The sequence below is a fragment of the Elephantulus edwardii genome, unplaced genomic scaffold, assembly GCF_000299155.1.
Source record: "Elephantulus edwardii isolate Elephantulus edwardi_28Jun2011 unplaced genomic scaffold, EleEdw1.0 scaffold00092, whole genome shotgun sequence".
Classification (NCBI taxonomy): Eukaryota; Metazoa; Chordata; class Mammalia; order Macroscelidea; family Macroscelididae; genus Elephantulus; species Elephantulus edwardii.
This window is the reverse complement of record NW_006399842.1, coordinates 12,412,570-12,431,193: the sequence shown is the minus strand read 5'-3', so window position 1 is coordinate 12,431,193 and position 18,624 is coordinate 12,412,570. Positions and strand designations below refer to the sequence as shown.

The 18,624-nt window shown below is 45.8% G+C and overlaps 1 protein-coding gene across 1 annotated transcript in view; it reads left to right on the top strand.

Moving 5' to 3' along the window:
• Positions 1-17,684, top strand: part of ZNF618 (zinc finger protein 618) — a 226,180-nt gene extending 208,496 nt beyond the window's left edge. Inside the window, exons 10-14 of the mRNA XM_006890719.1 lie at positions 4,024-4,263; positions 5,021-5,101; positions 6,856-6,933; positions 15,365-15,466; positions 16,147-17,684. Coding sequence (XP_006890781.1) covers positions 4,024-4,263; positions 5,021-5,101; positions 6,856-6,933; positions 15,365-15,466; positions 16,147-17,666 — 2,021 coding nt within the window. The 3' untranslated portion in view covers positions 17,667-17,684. The remainder of the gene's footprint in view (positions 1-4,023; positions 4,264-5,020; positions 5,102-6,855; positions 6,934-15,364; positions 15,467-16,146) is intronic.
• Positions 17,685-18,624: the final 940 nt, after the last annotated feature.

Genomic DNA, 18,624 nt, shown 5'->3' with positions numbered 1-18,624 from the left:
AGAAACTGGAACCCTGATTCACTGTTGGTGGGAGTGTAAAATGGTGCAACCCCTGTGGAAAGCAGTATGGCGCTTTCTCAAAAAGTTGCAAACAGGCCTAGTTTTTAACTGGTTTTAGTCAAACATTTTTCTATGTAGTCTGTCTATTTGCTGTACAGAGGTAACTCGTGGTTGCTGTGATGCTAAACACTGTGACACTGATGTGTCAAATGTGATAATGGTTACCCATGGGGGACAGTGTTTGGTGAAGCTCCCCATGTAAAACAAGCTTAGAAACAGGAGTTGACATCCACTTCTGAAATAACTTGCTTCCAGAAACTCTATGACCTTAGAGAAATGATGAAAGTTACACAAGTGTTCAAGTCTTTCATTCATAGGGTCAGTGTGAGTCGTCTATGACTCCATGGCACTTAACAACAAAGCCAGTGGTGGGTATTGGTTTTTTTAAGTGCCATCAAGTCACCTGTGACTCATAGTGACCCAATGAACAACAGATCAGAACTTGAGACAAAATTTTGCCTTCCTTACAAGCACCCTGGTTTTGCACTTCCTCTAAAAACAGATTTGATTGTTCTTTTGGCAGTCCAGAGGCTACCAGCATCACAATACAAAGGCATCTATTCTTCTTCAGTCGTCCTTATTCATTGTCCAGCTTTCAGATACATAGGAAGCAGTTGAAAAAGCCGTGGCTTGCATCGGCCACATCTTAGTCTTTACATTGACATCCTTGCTCTTTAGCACTGCAGAGGCGTCCTTGACAGCACATTTCCCAGTGTAGCAAATCTGTTGATTTCTTGTCTGCTGTGGCCATGAATGTTGATTGTGGATCCAAATAAAATGAAGTTGTTGGCAACTTCAGTCTTTTCTTCCTCTGTCATGATGTTTGTTACCTACTGGTCCCAGCGTGAGAATTTTTATTTTCTTCTTGTTGAGATATAATCCATGTGGAAGGCTGTAGTTGCTGATCTTCGGCAGCAAGTGATTTGAGTCGTCTTCAGTGTCAGCAAGCAGCGTTGTACCATCTGCATAAAACAGGTTGTTGATGAGCCTTCCTCCAGTCCTGATGCCGCCTTCTTTTTCATATAGTGCAGCTTTTCAAAATGTTTGCTCAGTGTATAGATTGAATATATTTGGATAAAAGATACAACTCTGAACCACACCTCTTCTGATTTCAAACCCCTGTTCCTTTGTTCTATGTGGACAACTGCTTCTTGGTCTATGAGCACATTAAATGTGCTGGGATTCTCGTTCTTTTCCTCTTTGCAAGTTTCATTTGGTTCCATTTTTGCATCTTTTCTTGTTCTTTCTTACCTTCTTCTCCTCTTCAAACTTTGTGCATATTTATAATAGCTTTTCTGAGGTCCTTGTCTGCTGACTTCCTCACCTCTATCATTTCTTTGTCTTTTTGTCTTTATTATTAGGCAGATTTCTCTGCTTCCACTGACAAGTGATTTTGCATTTGGGGCCGTCCATTGTGGCTACTGTATTGTTGAATGTCCGGATTTTTTTGCGCTCTTTTGAAAAATGTTGAATTTTGTTTTACTAGGCAGTTAATTTCTTTACAGATCAGCTGCACAATTTAAAGATTTGTTTTCCGCCTTTATTAGGGCAGGTGTGGGCGTTCTGGCGCTCAGCTGAAACCCTAAGACACTCTGCGTGATCTCGTCTCTGTCACAAGTGGAAACATTTCCCAGCTCTGCATGGTGTGCTTGTTACTATTTTCTCCCTAGATTTTGCAGGACTTATTCTGCATAGAGTATAATTTTCCGATTTCCAGAGTCCCCTTGAACATTTCTGGAATTCCCTGTTCTCAGACATCTCTCTTCCTTGTTTCTTGTGAACACAGTCTCCTTCCCCTCAGTTTTCAGCCTCTGAAAACCCTCTGGAGGGTCAGTTGTGAATCAGCTGTGACTCAGCGGCACACAACGACAACAACATACCTGGCAAAGGTTTCAGGAAGACCCTCAAACACTCTGTCCTCTCAGCTGCATAGTCTCTTTCCTGAAATCCTTATATTCTCTCAATTTTTAAATCCCATTACATTTTAAGTTTTACTCAAAGGGGACACCACAGGGCTGTATTAGCTTTTAAAATCTCTCTCATGTTTGAGCATTGTTTCCTACAAGGATAATCAACCAGACTGTCTGAGACTCTTCTTTCTTGCTGGGAACCCAGGTTAGAACCCCAGCGTGTGCTGGCATTCCAGTCAGCAGATGGAGAGAAAGGAATTAGGAGCCTGGGAATTCATCCTGGCTCAACTTGGCCTGCCCCGTGACCCTGAGGTGGTTCTCACCTCTGTTAGCTTTAGGGTCTCCATCTGCCTTGCCCGGTACCCTTGGGGAAAGGGGAAAAAATTCACCACAGCTTCCCAGTCAGTTATGTCCCCTTCTTGGGCATCCCATCTTGGGTGGGTTTCACTTTTCTGACCATTCACTCATTGGTTCATTGATTGCAGCATCAGTAGACCAGATGGTCTGAGTCCATGTCCTCACAGGATACACAGGTTAATGGGGAAAAGAGAAATTGAACAAAAGATCACACCTTTTGTCATTATCAGTGACAGGCGGCACTTAGCACTGTGCAGAAGGGTGCCCGGTGATCTGATGGGGAGTATCAGGTAGGACTTCCCGGAGGAAGTGATATTAAAGCAGCACTGATGGTACAGTCCAACAAGCAGTACTTATCCAACAAAAATTTGAGAGTGAAATGTTCTAGACATTCAGAGACAGGCATGGGCGAAGACCCTGAACTGGGAAAGATTTTAAGATGCAAACAGACCAAGAGGTGAGGAATGAGTGAGCTGGGAGGTGATTGGATAGGTGAACAGACCCAGGCCAGAGCTGAGATAAACAAATGAGACCCCAGAGTGTGTAATGGTACATGCTCTAGAGGCATCCATGAGCTCCCTACCACAGGGAAGGAAGGGTGCCACTCACAGCTTCGTAGCTGGAATCATAGACCACAAAAAGGTCTGATCTAGAAAGTCTCCTAGAATCCAGCCTGCTGGTATACAGCCTGAGGACTGAGGGCCAAGCTCAGTTATTGCTCAGAAATTGCATCCCTCGTGCCTGTGTCCTGGGATGTGTGGCCTGGTGCCATGGGGTCCACGTGGCCTTAGGCAAAGAACCTCCTAAGTAACCAGTAGCTTTGACTTTCTTAGTGGCTGTTAGTTAACAAGCTCAGCCTTTCTGGGCCTGGCTTTGTTAACATGAAATCAGTAATAGCTGTTTACATTCAGGTGGTGGTTTGCCACTCAGAGCATTTTCTAATTCACACACACACACACACACACACTCTCTCTTTCTCTCTCTCTCTCTCTCTCTCTCTCTCTCTCACTCTATCCCTGGGGGGTTGGTAGCACAGGGAGGTTGTTTGCTTTTATCAGGGGAGGTGGAGTTAGGAGAAGCGAAGTTAAGCAGGGAGGTGAAGGGTCCAAGATTGCAGAGGCTGAGGAGTTGGCTTTAGTTAGCACTGTCCCAGCCCCCAAAGCCACAGTTCTTACTCCATGGGGGCTGCTGGGGCCCCCTCCCCTAACACCTCAGGCACATGGAAGCCCTCTGCTTCTGCCTTCATCCACTCAGTCCCAGCATCCCTGGCGTATGTGCTTTGTCATGGTCCTTTCATACAAGCCTGCCTCTGAGGGAAAAGGGGTTTAGAAGTCAGCATTCTGGAAAAGGTTCATGGGCCTGCGTTAGGAGATTCTGATGTCCCCTGGCATGAATCACAGCCTGAGTTTACCCACTCAGAGTCCCACTGGTCAAACTTATGGGTGACTTAGACACTGAACTGGAAAATGGCCTCCAGGTAACACTGATGAGGCTTCCTTGGAGAAGTTTCTAGATGCTCGACTTTCCCAGGCTCTGGGAAGGAACGAGGGTCTTTTTCCAGGAGGCCTTTGCCCTCTGGACTGAGAAGAGCTGGTGGGACCATTCCTGACCTTTGTGCTTGGGGGCCTGTGACCTGTGTGCCCACCCTCTCTGCCAATTCTGAGGGTCCAGGAGGACTGAGGTGTGTTCCTCTCAGGTACTGCCCCCGGGTGGGAGCCACCGGATGATCCAGATACGGGTTCTGAGTGCTCACATCCAGAGGTCTCCCCGTCTCCACGCTTCGTGGCGGCAAAGACCCAGACAAACCAGTCGGGGAAGAAAGCTCCCGCCTCGGTGGTCCGATGTGCTGCCCTCTTGCATCGCACCCCTCCAGCCACCCAAACCCAGACGTTCCGCACTCCAAATTCAGGATCTCCAGCAAGCAAGGCAACCGCAGGTACTAATGGTCTATATTAAGTTTCCTCCTCTCCCCACAGAGGTTTCTTACCTGCCAGAGCTGTGCCCTGGTGTTCTGTTCCCTTCTAAGAGGGATAGGGAGGGTCCACAGTGTTCTGTGACATTTCTGAGCCCCACGTTTGCCTCTTTGGACTCTGTGACAATAGGGACAAGCCAGCTAGCCTCTCTGAGCCTAGATTTCTCTCATCCTAAATCAGAGAGGATTGCAGATCAATTTTTATGCAATAGAATTCCCTTACAACCTCCCTTCCTCATGCCCCGTATTATACTCTTCTCTTTTATTTGTCCCTCACAAAATGTTTTTTTAAATAATGGATTGACAACATTTGCATGTTTTATGCACAATTTTACAGTATTTTCCCCACCAATATTAAAAGTCAGAGATGGCAACTCAAAGACCCAGAAGCCCAAGACGGGAGCCTGAGACCCATAGGACCTGTGGTCTCTGGGCTGGATGCGTGTATTTGCGCTTTGATGTTTAACTGCCTCCAGAAGCCCCTCCTGGCAGTCAAGAGGGTCTCTTGGGTTTCTAGCACTGGGTTAGGGCAACTTGAGTGAGCCTGGCTGTGGAGTCAGATCTGTGGTCTGTGCTAGGTCTCTGAGACTCTTCGAAGTTACCCAACTCTGGGCTCTAGGTAAATTCTGAGGTACCCAGGGTGCCTCTTGCCTGCCCTCCTTTAGACCTGGTGCTGACCAATCACCATTGTTCTCTCTCCCACCTGCCCCTCATCCAGCAGAAAGTGCTTTCAGCCGGAGAGGGGAAGGCAAAGCACAAAACCACTTTGAAGAGACCAACAGCAGCTCACAGAACTCCAGCGGTGAGTGTCCCGAGGCAGCCGCCCTGTGCTGTGCTGCCTTACTGCTCCCGCCAGGCCCAGGTGCTCCTTGATGGGGCTTCCTGATTGAAGAGGGGTCCGGAGTTGGCTGGAGGCAGGGATGTGGAAGGATGTTAGGTCCAAGCAGAGTCTGGAGGGGCCTCTGCGCTTCTCAGGGACTATGACTCCTTCTCTGTGGAAGAAAGGACCCTACCCTGTTGCCTGAGACATGAACTCCCACAGGTCCTAGCTGCTTGAATAGAAGGGTGTCTTTACTACGTTTTAGGATGAGAGCTACCCATTTCTTTCCAGTAGGAGCAAGGGATGCAGCAGAGAGCATTGTGAACTAAAAACTGAAGCTCCAAGTTTTGGTCCCACTTTGGACCTGGGGTGGGACAGGAACAGTCTGTAACCAAAAGGTTCTGAACCTTCCAGCTCAGGCGGGTTTCCCTGAGAGTCTCCATGGTGCTCTGGTGCCCCCTGGTGGCTGCTGCGTGCATAACCTGGCAGAGATAGGGACACCCCACCCCCCAGAACAGAGCTACTCTCCCCAAGTAAGACCCACAGTCAGCTTGGCAGGACTGGAGTGGGCATGATTACTTCCTGTCCTGGAAGGACATTGCAGCCAGTCTTCACAGAATAGGCCAGGGCGGATTGAGGAGGTAATTCTCACACTGGCTATGTTAAGTTAAACCCCCATGTGCCCTTGGAAAATTTAATTCATTAAGTATCAATCAGGTGCCATGCTGGACACTGCCTGGGTATAGAGACGTGGAGAATATGGCCCAGTTCAAGGCCTTCACTGAACAGTAGAGAGCACAAGCTTTGACATGGAGGCTTCTCTTAGGAATATAAACTCCATTGTCCATCCCAGGTTCTAATCCCAGCTCTACCACTTACAAGCTGAGGAGCTAATAAACTTCCCCTCCACTGTATGATGGGAATGATGCTCACCTCCCATGGTGGATGTGAGCTCACAGCGAGGGCCTGGTACAGGTTACACACACACTCAGATGAGTAGGAATGGGGGAAGAGAGGGTCGAAGTAAACCATTCATTTCAGACCCTGTGTGTGCCCTGCGGGGAGGAGCTGGGGTGCATGGTGGGAGCCCACACAAAATTGGCACAACCCCTTAAATGATATAGGGTTTTGATTGTTACAAGCTGCCTTAACCTGCTAAAAGTTACTCTCCACATACCCTTTCCCAGAGGTGTACACTGTGTGCTCATCTCCCCATTGCCTCTTTTCTGTGACTTTCTCCAGCTCTACCCTTTCTGTTAAATCCTTCCCCTGACATCTTACAGCCTTGTGTGTTAATACTTTGTGTCTTGTTGACTACACATTCATTCATTCATTCATTGGTGACTCCAGGTGGTTCCAGGACAGAGATGGGCTGTGACACTTAGCCATGATCTCCACCCTGAGAAAGCTCTTGCTCTAGTCTTGTTTTCCTTCTACCTACTACCTCATCCCCATGCCCAGAACAGTGCCTGCATACAGTAAGCACTCAGTAAATGCCTGCTTGATTGAAGACATTGTCTCCTTAGCTGCATGTCTTCCTGTTCCCATTGTTCTTCCTGACCCTCAGCCTCTCTCTTGGTGATTTAAGGACAGAGGAGACAGACTGGTTGGATCTAGAGTCCCCCAAGTACGCAGACTCTCTCTGTGTTTGGATTCCCAATACTAACATTGCCACAGCCCAAGAATGCACCTTGTTTGCTCTGTCTCTAACTTGGCTGCCTTTCTTCTCCCACCAGAGCCCTACACCTGCGGCGCCTGTGGGATCCAGTTCCAGTTCTACAACAACCTCTTGGAGCACATGCAGTCCCACGCAGGTAAGGAGTGCAACAGGAAGTAGCCATGTGGCTGGCCTGGCTCTGCAGCAGAGGAGTGCAGCTGGGCAGTGTTGAAGCCGGCAGGGCAGCTGCTGCCTGGGGACGGTCCCCCACTCTGCAACGTCCCTGCCACGCCTGGCTGACACAGTGTGGTGGTTCCATAATGGATAGCTGCTGTTATTACAGAGGAAGCTTTGGTGGCATTGTACATAATATGTCAGGTTGCCAGCAAAAAGGTCAACAGTTCTAATCTGTCATCTGTATCAAAGGAAGAAGATGGGTGCATTCCTCCCATAATGGCTCAGAAACCTGAGTCAGTGTATTTGAGGACCAGTAACTGGATGGGTAATTACAGTTGTCAAAGCCAGTTGCCATCAAGTCTACTTCTGTCTGTGGTGACCCTGTCAGAGTAGAATTGTGCTCTGTTAAGTTTCCGTGGCTGAATTTCAGAAGTAGATTGGCGGCCTTTCTTCTAAGGCACCTTTGGATGGACTCAAACATCCAGCCATTTATTTAGGATCTGAGCGTGTTAAGCACTTTGCACCACAAGCAGATGCGGGTATTACTATTCCTTGTATTATTTGTTTCTTTAGGCTGACCTGTCTGTTACACAGTCTTTTAGATAAGGCCAGATGAGCAGTCTGTTCACATAAGATTCTTAGTGGGATCCCCATTCACTCATTTCTTCAGCATATATTTCCAGGTATTTTCTGTACACAGCAAACCTCTTGCCAAGGATCTCTTAAAGTGCTCCTCCCAATAAGCAAAGCTATCGCTAAGAGTAAGATCACCTGACACTGTGAGCCATGGTATTTTCATTTGTGTCGTATGCAATGAAAGTTGGACAGTGAAGAAGGAAGACTGAAGAATTGATGCCTTTGACTTGTAGTGTTAACAGAGTATTGACCATCACGTGGACTACAAAAGATCACACAAATATGTGGTAGGGGAGTGCAGCCATAGTGCTCCTTCAAGGCAAGACTGGTGAAGCTTTGTCTCACATACTTTTCAATGTGTTGTCAAGAAGGGCCATTCCCAGGAAAGACATCATGCAGGAGAGTAGAAGGTCAGTGGGGGAGAAGACGGCCCTGAGTGAGACGGAATGAAACTGTGACTGCAACAGTGGGCTCCGTAGCCCAGTGAGGTTGGAAGGATGATGCCGGAATAGGGCAGCGTTTCAATCGGTGGTACGTAGAATCCTTGTGAATCGAAATCAAATCAGGGGCACCTGACAGCAGGCACTAATGAAGAAGCCCTGGTGGCGCTGTTGCTAATCATTTGGCTGCTGGAAGTTTAGGGGTTTGATCGCACCAGCCACTTGATGGAAGAAAGCTGAAGCAGCCTGCTTCATTAAAGATCCAAGACTTGGAAGCCCAATGGAGCAGTAGTTCTCTCTTACATAGGCTGCCCATGGGCTGAAATTGCCTTGACGGCAACAGACTGTTAGTTTAGGCCCTGACTCACATGATCTTTTTGAGTTCACTATTATTGTCATAGCCCTGGTCTGTGCATTGTTGTACAGAGGTAACTTGTGGTTGCTGTGATGCTGAACACTGACACTAATGTGCCAAATGCGATAACGGTTACCCATGGTGGACAGTGTTTGGTGGAGCTTCCCGGTTAAAACAAGCTTGGAAGCAGGAATGGCCTCCACTTCCGAATTGGCTTGCCTCCAGAAACTGAACGGTGCTCAGGTCTTTTGTTCATAGTGTTTGCCATGAATCGTCTACAACTCAACAGCACTTAACAACATCATTATCAGCATACCTATTTTAATGTGCTTTTGATTTAGTGTGCCCCACAGACACTGAGTTTTTTCCAGGCTGAAGGGTTGTGACAACCCTGTGTTGACCAAGTCTGTTGGCATCATTTTTCCAATGGCCTGTGCTCACTTCATGTCTCTGTGTCCCGTTTTGGTGGTGGTGGTGGTGGTGGTGGTAAGTGCCGTCAAGTCTCCTGCAACTCATAGCAACCCTGTGTACAACAGCTCTGAACCCTGCTCTATCCTGAGCCACTTTTATTCTCTCTGACACACTTACCCCCATTATCCCAGTCACTGAGTCAATCCATCTAATCCAGGGTCTTCCAAGGGTCTACCACCCTTCCAAGCATGGTATCCCTCTCCAAGGACCATCTTGGTTTCACCCTTTCCGGGATGCACCTTTTTTCTCTGCGTAGTCCATGGTATAGTCAATAATTTTCTTCAGCATCACAACTCAAATGCATTGATTCTTCTAGCGCCCTTAGCCATTGTCCAGTTCTCTGACGCATAATAATTGTGAAGACCATAGCCTGGATCAGGTGGACCTTTTTCTCTAGACTGACACCATTGCTCTTCAGTACTCTGGAGAGGTCGCCGACAGCAGATTTCCCCAGTTCAATTCGTCTTTTGATTTCCTGACTGGTGGTATTAAACATGATTGTGGAACCAAGCAAGCTGATGCTGTTAACAGTCTCAGTCTCTTCACCGTCTGTCATGGTAGTTCTCACAGTATTTCAGACTTGACCATGGTGCGTTTGCACATGTAGACGACCTCCCACCAAGCTGCTGCCATAGCATCGATTCTGCCTCATGGTGACCCTCCTTTAGTTTAAAAGACTGTAAATCTTAGTGGATGCAGACTGACTCCCTCATCTTTCTTCCTTGAAGTAGCTGATGGATTTGAACTGCCTAACTTCTGATAAACTGCCCCACACATTTCACACTATGCCACCAGAGCTCCTTAGTAGATTATAGGATTGTGTGAGTATAACTTTTACATGCACTGGGAAACCCAAACATGAGTGTGACGTCGTTATGGTGTTCTGGGACTGAGCCCACCATGTCTCTGAGGTTTGCCTATGTCCACTGCTAATGAACTCATAAAAATCAGGTTCACTTGGCTCACTACTCATTGCCCTCAAGTCTGAGTGACTCTTAGCTGACCCTCCAGCAGGATTTTGGAGACTGTGAATGGCATCGGAGGAGACTCCCTATCCCACTGAGCCTCTGAGGGATTCAGACCTTTGAGGCACTGCCTTTGAGGTTGCAGTGTCAGCTCCCTGTGGACTGTGCCATCAGACCTCTCTAAAGTCAGGTTAAAGCTGTGGGTTGAGGGTCATCTATGAATCACATGTACAAAGATAATTTAGTGAATGTGGCTTCATGTTAAAATAATTCCTTCTTTTTTTAAAATTATTAAAAATCTAGAAAATATAGGAGTGTCTGGTGATTTTCTGATAAACATGTAAATAAATGTATTCTGAGAACATTAAAAAAAAAAGCTGTGGGTTGGCAGCAAAGACCCTAGAGTTGTAACCTGCTCTGTGTGAGCCTTGCTGCTGTGTGAGCTCAGGCAGGGAACTTGTGTTCCTGTCTGTTTCCAACTCAAAGCGGGCCCACTGCAGCCACCGTCCACATACCTGTTGTTACCTTTGCTATCAGCATCCCTCACCAGGAAAGGCTTCCATGGCTGCTTGGGAGCCATGACCTGAGCACTTAGACACGTGGCTGAGAGACCCTCCTCCTCCTCCTCCTCTAAACAGTCACACCTTCCATTAGTCCTTCTGGAAGCTGGGCTGTTTGGGAGGCTCTGTCTAGTGCTTCCTTTCCGAAGGAGGAGGCCATTAAAATGCAAATCGAGTCCTGTGGTGGCCCCACCTCTCCTGTGCATCTAGGTTTGTTTTCTGAGGGGAGCTCTGGGCTGCTTTGTTCTGGTCCAGTGCTGCCAGAGAATGCGCCCCAGCACTCCAGCGTAAAGCAGTGGAAATCCCGGCCTGGCTGAAACGGGATTAAAGGATTGACTCCATAGAGAGAAATTAAGCGTCATGATCTGCGCAGTTCATAGTGCCGCTGATAAGGAGGATCAGCCTCGAATAACACCAATCTCATTAAGGAGCTGCTGAATAGCACAGGGTAATTCCTGCTAATAAACTTCCTTTCTGTTCTGTGGGAAAGCCTGCCTTTCACCCTGGTGACAGCTCAGCAGCAATACTAAAAATAGTGCCTAGTGAGTGCTTATAGCATATCAGGTGTGACACTCGAAGCTTGACATAGATTATTGCGTCAAATCTCCTTGAACAGACCCATTAGTTCAGTGACGCTACTATCTCCATTATACAGATAGAGAAACTGAGGCTCAAAGACACAATCACTAGTCCAAGATGATCACCTGGTAAAATTATCTACTATTGTTTGAGCTTTGTGCCAAGCCTAGTTCTGAGAGTTTGATTAAATTGTTTAATTCTTGGAACAACCCTCTGAGATAATTGAATGTCCATATTAAGTCTGTGTTATAGATAAGGAAACTGAGACGCAAAATAGTTAAGTTAATCAAGGCTATGCTATCAAAAATGGCAGGGCTGCAGCCTGCAAAGTAAACTCTGCAGATGCAGGTAGACCAGGAGAAAGATTGGCTGAGATGGCAGTTCTTCAGAGGTCATTCCTTCCAGCTCCTTTCTTAGAGCTCTGTCAGGAGGACCATGGCCAAGAGGGATGCAAGGATGTCCTCAGACAGCAAATAAACTGGCTGGCCACTCACAGGTTTCAGATTTGGGGGTGGACTGACCTGGTTTCTCAACCCTTGGTGCCATTTCACTTCTTTAGACTTCAGTCCTCTCACCTGTAAAGTGGATTAATCAATTGTACCTCAAAGGACCAGATTAGGGTTCAGAGATGATGCTTCCTTTGGGCATATTATCAGGAGGGGCCTCAAGCTCATCGCCACCCAGTTGGAATCCACTCATTGCTGACCTTCTAAGCAGGTTTTCAGAGTCTGTAATTCAGACGGGAGAAGATTGCTCATTTTTCTCCCACAGGGAACGTTGTAGGTTCAAACTTACTTGCCTTTGGGTTGACAGCACAACTCCTTACCCCAGGCCACCAGAGCTCCCTGTCAGCAGAGGCCAGTCCTTGGGGCAAAGAGGTGGTAGAATAAAACAAAGACAAGACACTGTGCTTTGAAAAATTAGAGGGTCATGGAAAGAGAAGTCTCAAATATATCTACTTTTATTTTTGTCATTTTACCTTGGAAAATTTTCTACCATTGTTTCTTAAAATATTTTTCTTCCCTCTTCTCACTTCCTTTTTCTAGATTCCAATAAAATCTAATTCAGAGTGCTTGATTCTGGACAGTCAAGTAATTGCTGAGGGAAGAGAGGTGAAGTCTCTAATTATAACTGTAGATTTGCATGTTCCACTTTTTAGTTCGCTGAAATTTTGCTTCATGGGTTTTGAAGATCTGTTATAGTGTGCATATACGTTTAGGATTATTGCATCTTCTTGGCAATTTGAAGTGCTAGTTGTTTGTTTTGCAAATAGGTGTTGTTGGATTTTTGTCATATTTTATCATTAAGCAGTGGCTTTGTTTCTGATAATATTCCTTGTTCTGCGGTGTGGGGTTGGTTTTTGTTTGTTTGTTTTTCTGATATACTTCTCAATTTCTTGTTCCATGTCATATCTCTGTTTCAGCATTTTTATTTAACAATTCTGTGCTCCTAAATTTGAATAGATTTCTTCTTTTTTTTAATTTGAGGAGATTTCTTATAGACCTCATAGTCTTGGGTCTTGTCAGTTTGGTTTTTACTTAGTGTAACGGTTTGATTTTTACTAGAATGTCAAGATCATTTATATTCAAAGTGTAATTATAGATACTGTTTCCTGCTTACCTTTTGTTCTTTGTCCCTTTAAAACAATCTCTGCCTTATTTTGGACTGTGTTTGGTTTTTGGTTTTTGTGTTGTTTTTTTTTTTGAACTCCATATTTCTACCACCAACTTAGTAGCTACAACTCTTTGTTTCCGTCTTTGTAGTGTGCTTAGTAGGCCTGTTGGAAATGATGAGATCAGCTCAGGATAGAGCAGAGCTCAGAGCTGATGCAAATAGGGTCGCCAGGAGTCTCAGATGACTCAATGGCACATAACAACAGCAACAAGGTTTACGCTGTATGTTTTTCACTTACTACCATCTACCTTCAAATATTAAACTACTTTCCAAATAGTAAGAGAACCTTTCAGCAATATGCTTGTATTTTCCATCCATATCTTATATTCTTGTCTGTTTTTTTACTAATATACACATATTCATCATTATGTAGTGTTATTGATTTTCAGTGAACAGTCATTTGCATTTTAAAGAGATTAAATAAGAGAGGAAAATGGTGATGGTGTGTGTATGTATGTATGTATGTATGTATGTATATGTGTGGGTGGTGTATATGTGTGTGCCTGTGTGTGTGGGTCTTTGTCTGTGTGTCTTGGTGTGTGTCTGTGTGTCTGTGTGTGTGTGTGTGTATATATATATATATATAATTTCTAGCATTCTTGATTCCTGTCTGTGGATCTAAATTATTATTTAATGTCATTTTTTTATAAACCTGAAGAACTTTCTCTAACATTTCTTTTAGTGAATGTCTCCATTATTTGTTTCAAAACTCTTCATTTCATCATTATTTCTAAATAATATCTCTATGTATACAATGTTATGAAAGATTGTATGAAAATTTAATAGAATTTCTAATCTTAAATAAGGAATTAAAATCTGACAGCAGTGAAAATTTAGGTCAACACTTTCAGTACTCCATTTATTGGCTTCTGTTCTGCATGGCATCTGGTGAGAAGTGTGTTGTCAGTCTCATTTCTGTTAATTTGTGTCAAATGTGTCCTTTTCATCTCTTTTAAGGTTTTCTTTTAATTGGCTATAAACAATTTGATAGTGATGGCGTGATATATCTTGATGATATTTTGTTTATTCTTATTTTGTTTGCATTTTGTTGATCTTTTTGGATCTTTTGGCTTCAGTTTTCATCTGATTGAGAAAATTTTTATAAAATAATGCAGACAATTAGTCTCAGTTACTCCTGGGGACTCCAATTATACGTAGTTTAGACTGTTTGATATTGCTCATACTCTTGTTTATTTCTTTTCACTCCTTTGTCCTCTTTTTCTTTTTCATGACTGAGAATTCTCTTACCCTTTCCATAATGTAATGGGCAAATTCACTGAGTCTTTCTTCTGTACCATCTCATTTGTTCTTATTCTGTATTTTTTTCCACTTACATTTTATTTTTATCTCTGCGTTCCTTTTTCTTTTTGTTTTGTTTCACATCTTCCACTTTCCCCCTTTACTATGTTCAGGATTTCTTTTATACTTGGACTGTATCATTTCTAACAGCTGTTTTGATGTTTCTTTTTTTTTGTGCTCAATCTAGCATTTATTTCTTTTTTTTATTAAATTTTATTAGTTTTAATGAACATTTACAGGGATTTTGGGTTTTCATTCCTTCATTGCCACACCATTCTCTCTACCCTCCTCCCCAGTTTGTTCTTCTTCCCCTGCCATCTGAATGTCTGTTTTAATTGTCCAGTTGCCACAGTGCTTGTCAAAGTCAGTTCTGATTAATCTCCTTTGTCATTGTGTCCTTTGCCATTCCCTATCACTCCTCCCTGAGAGAGACTTCACCCTGATTCATAAGGGAAAGGGGATGGCGTATTCTCTTAGCTACTTCCTGCTGAAAAGGGATGCTGTGGGTTTCAGGGTGAAGATCTTCTTTCACTACTCTAAAGGGCCCCTTTGGAAGTAGGAAACACATAGACTATTATGGAGATTGATTTTGGAATTTAGATGCACTGTTATTAATTGTGCTTAGCCATACATGTTCATATCCTTGAAGATGTTTGCTAACTCTACCATTTCTGAGTCTGTTGATTGCTTTTTCTCCACATTATAGGTAATATCTACTATTTTGAATATCTGATAATTTTTATTGGATTTTGGATATTATGAATTGTACATTGTTGAGTTCTAGACTATAAGGTGTTGAACTCTGTTCTGCAATTTAATTACATAGGATCAACTTGATGGTTTTGTAGTTTGTGTTAGTACATATTAGGGCAAGTCTAGTGTAATTTTTTTAGAGAGCTCTGGTGGCCTATGTGCAAGAAGCTGTGGTGAAATCCCAAAGGGACAACTGTTTGAATCCACCATATGCTCCAAGGGAGAAGGATGGGCAGTCTCCTCCTGTGCAATTAACTGCCTCTGAAGACCCACTGGAGGGTCAGCTGTGGGTTGGTTTTGACTCATTAGCACCAACAACAAGGAATGTAATTATTAATCTACAGTAAGGGGGTTCATGCTCTGGGTCAAAGGACACTAATTGTTTCCACCTACTTTGTGAGCCTTGGGAATTATTTTGTGTCTCTTTCATCAGCTTGTAAAATTTCACCCCATGCTTGCATGATTAATATTGAGCAAAGACTTATGAGAAGCTCTCTGCAGATTATTTCTATAAGATTGTCTTCATTTTCCCAAATGATAACTAAGAGACTTCCTAAACAAGAAGATTGTCTAAGGAGAAGGCAGAATTTGAACTCAGACCTGAATCTTAGAAGCTATGTTTTGCTTTTACCACCATGCTTTCTTTTTAAGGTAGCAAATTGTTGCTTTATGCCCACAGCTGACAATGAGAACAATATCGCCTCCAACCAATCCCGATCACCATCTGCTGTTGTGGAAGAGAAGTGGAAACCTCAGCCCCAGAGGAACAGTGCCAATAACAGTAGGTTTTCACCCAGGGATAGAATCCTGGTGGCTTGTAGGACCCCATGTGGGCCTTCTGGCTCATGCCCTTGTTTTTTGCCTTTTGCCCCAGTACTCACGTCCTGTGCCCTTCGTGGGTAGTACAAGATAATGCACAAGAGATTCAAAAGTACACTTACATATAAGACTTCATATGCAGCAATTACTGTTTCCTGGGACAGGCCAAAGGAGGCCAAGAAGAGAGGAGGTGATATGTTTGTGATCAGAAAGCACCAGTTAGTGACAGAATCAAAACTAGAAACTCCCTTTTCACAGTGTCTTTTAGCTGTTCTTTCCTTTTGCTGTTGTGTTGTCCTGTGTATCTTGTTCCTGAGATCATATTAGAGGCAATTCCTGTATTAAGGAAGTGATTAGTGGGCCTCAAAGAAGAAGCTGGAGGGCAGGTGCAGCCACTATTTTGCACATATCACTATATGTTATTTCCATGCCCGTGGCAGGCAATACTAAACTAATCATTTGTAGACCTTTATTTATCTAAGAGCGCCACATGTTACAGGCAGCCAGCACCACCTAATTGTGTGCAAGACGATCCAAGTTTATTGTATCTTCGTACTGAGTGCTTAATACCTTGGGCTGCAGCTTGACCTGGGAGCCTCAAATGCTAGGCTTAATTCCTTCTCTCTTTGTGCCCCTCACCAGCCACAGGCAGTGGTTTAACACCCAACAATAGCATGATTCCCGAGAAGGAGCGGCAGAACATCGCTGAGAGGCTGCTGCGAGTCATGTGCGCTGACCTGGGTGCACTGAGCGTGGTGAGTGGGAAGGAGTTCCTGAAGCTGGCCCAGACCTTGGTGGACAGCGGTGCCCGCTATGGGGCCTTCTCGGTCACTGAGATCCTGGGCAACTTCAACACACTGGCGCTGAAGCACTTGCCACGCATGTACAACCAGGTGAAGGTCAAGGTGACCTGTGCCTTGGGCAGCAATGCCTGCCTGGGCATCGGCGTCACCTGCCACTCACAGAGCGTCGGCTCCGACTCCTGCTACATCCTCACAGCCTACCAGGCCGAGGGCAACCACATCAAGAGCTACGTGCTGGGCGTGAAGGGGGCGGACATTCGTGACAGCGGCGACCTGGTGCACCACTGGGTGCAGAACGTGCTGTCTGAGTTTGTGATGTCAGAGATCAGGACGGTATACGTGACAGACTGCCGAGTGAGCGCGTCCGCCTTCTCCAAGGCCGGTATGTGCCTTCGCTGCTCAGCCTGTGCCTTGAACTCTGTGGTGCAGAGTGTGCTGAGCAAGCGGACGCTGCAGGCCCGCAGCATGCACGAGGTCATCGAGCTGCTCAACGTGTGCGAAGACCTGGCGGGCTCCACAGGCCTCGCCAAGGAGACCTTCGGGTCACTGGAGGAGACCTCGCCACCGCCCTGCTGGAACTCGGTCACGGACTCTCTGCTGTTGGTTCATGAGCGCTATGAGCAGATCTGCGAGTTCTACAGCCGGGCCAAGAAGATGAACCTCATCCAGAGCCTCAACAAGCACCTGCTCAGCAACCTGGCGGCCATCCTCACGCCCGTGAAGCAGGCGGTCATCGAGCTGAGCAACGAGAGCCAGCCCACCCTGCAGCTGGTGCTGCCCACCTACGTCCGGCTGGAGAAGCTCTTCACGGCCAAGGCCAATGATGCAGGCACGGTCAGCAAGCTGTGCCATCTCTTCCTGGAGGCACTCAAGGAGAACTTCAAGGTACACCCAGCACACAAGGTGGCCATGATCCTGGACCCACAGCAGAAGCTGCGGCCGGTCCCTCCCTATCAGCACGAGGAGATCATAGGCAAGGTCTGTGAGCTCATCAACGAGGTGAAGGAGTCCTGGACTGAGGAGGCTGACTTTGAGCCAGCCGCCAAGAAGCCCCGCGCTGCCACCGGGGAGAACCCCTCGGCTCAGGAGGAGGACCGGCTCGGGAAGAACGAGGTCTACGACTACCTGCAGGAGCCCCTCTTCCAGGCCACCCCCGATCTCTTCCAGTACTGGTCGTGCGTGACCCAAAAGCACACAAAACTCGCCAAGCTCGCCTTCTGGCTCCTGGCGGTCCCAGCAGTGGGGGCCAGAAGCGGGTGTGTAAATATGTGTGAACAGGCTCTTTTGATCAAAAGGAGGCGACTGCTAAGTCCAGAAGATATGAACAAACTCATGTTTCTGAAATCCAATATGCTTTAAGACTTACAAAAAGGAAGAAAAGGAAGCGTAAAAAGTAAGAAGAGAACATTAGGGAGGAGGAGAAAAAAAACACATAACACTGTCACAAACAAAGAAAAGGCAATTTTAAGTTCTAAACACTGTGGACCTCATTTTAAATGCCCCCCTGGAAACTTAAGTGCTTTTTTCCCCGTGTGTGTGCGCATGCGTGCTGCCACCTGCACATGGCATGCACGGGTGTGGAGGGCTCTGGGCTCACCCCACGGCCACAGCAGCTCTGTGCGTGCATGTGCACACATACAACCCTGGTGCATGTCCACGTGCCAGCTTGTGGGCACGTGGGCATTTAGCTGGGCGTGTCAGGAAAGCTGAGTGTGCGGGAAAGAGGGAAGATGCTCCACCTCCTTTTTCTCCATTCGGGGGCTTTAAAAGACTCCGTTTTCAGGTGTGCAGATTGGTTGAAAGCTGATGTTGTAAGATGTTCAGGCAGCTGAGAACTGAAGTGACTTGACGTTCTCTGTCCTTCACCCCACAGCCCCCCACTCCCTGCAGTATTCCCACCCTCTCATGTCCCCTCTCTTCCCCCGCTGCTCTGCCATGGATTCTCCAGACGGCATCAGATGGACGGTTCTGCACTGGACTCTCTTGTTCACCTTCAGGGCATTGAGCTGCTGCCCCCACAACACCCTTTGGTTGCCTGGGGGCAGCCGCCTTAGAAACACACCTATCTATCTCCCCAAATCAGGAAAGGAGACTTTAAAAATATAAAGCTGACTTTTTGCTTTTTAATATAAGATAGAGAAACAAAAAGACATTTTTCAGAGAAGTATAGTTACTGTCTCCACTCCTTAAGTGATTCCCCCCTAACATTTTAGCAATTTCTACCCCATTTTTGTTTTGTTTTGTTTCTTAAATCTTATTTAGACTCTGTTAGGAAGCACTGAATGTCTATAACTTATGTTTTGGAGTCTCTTTATTG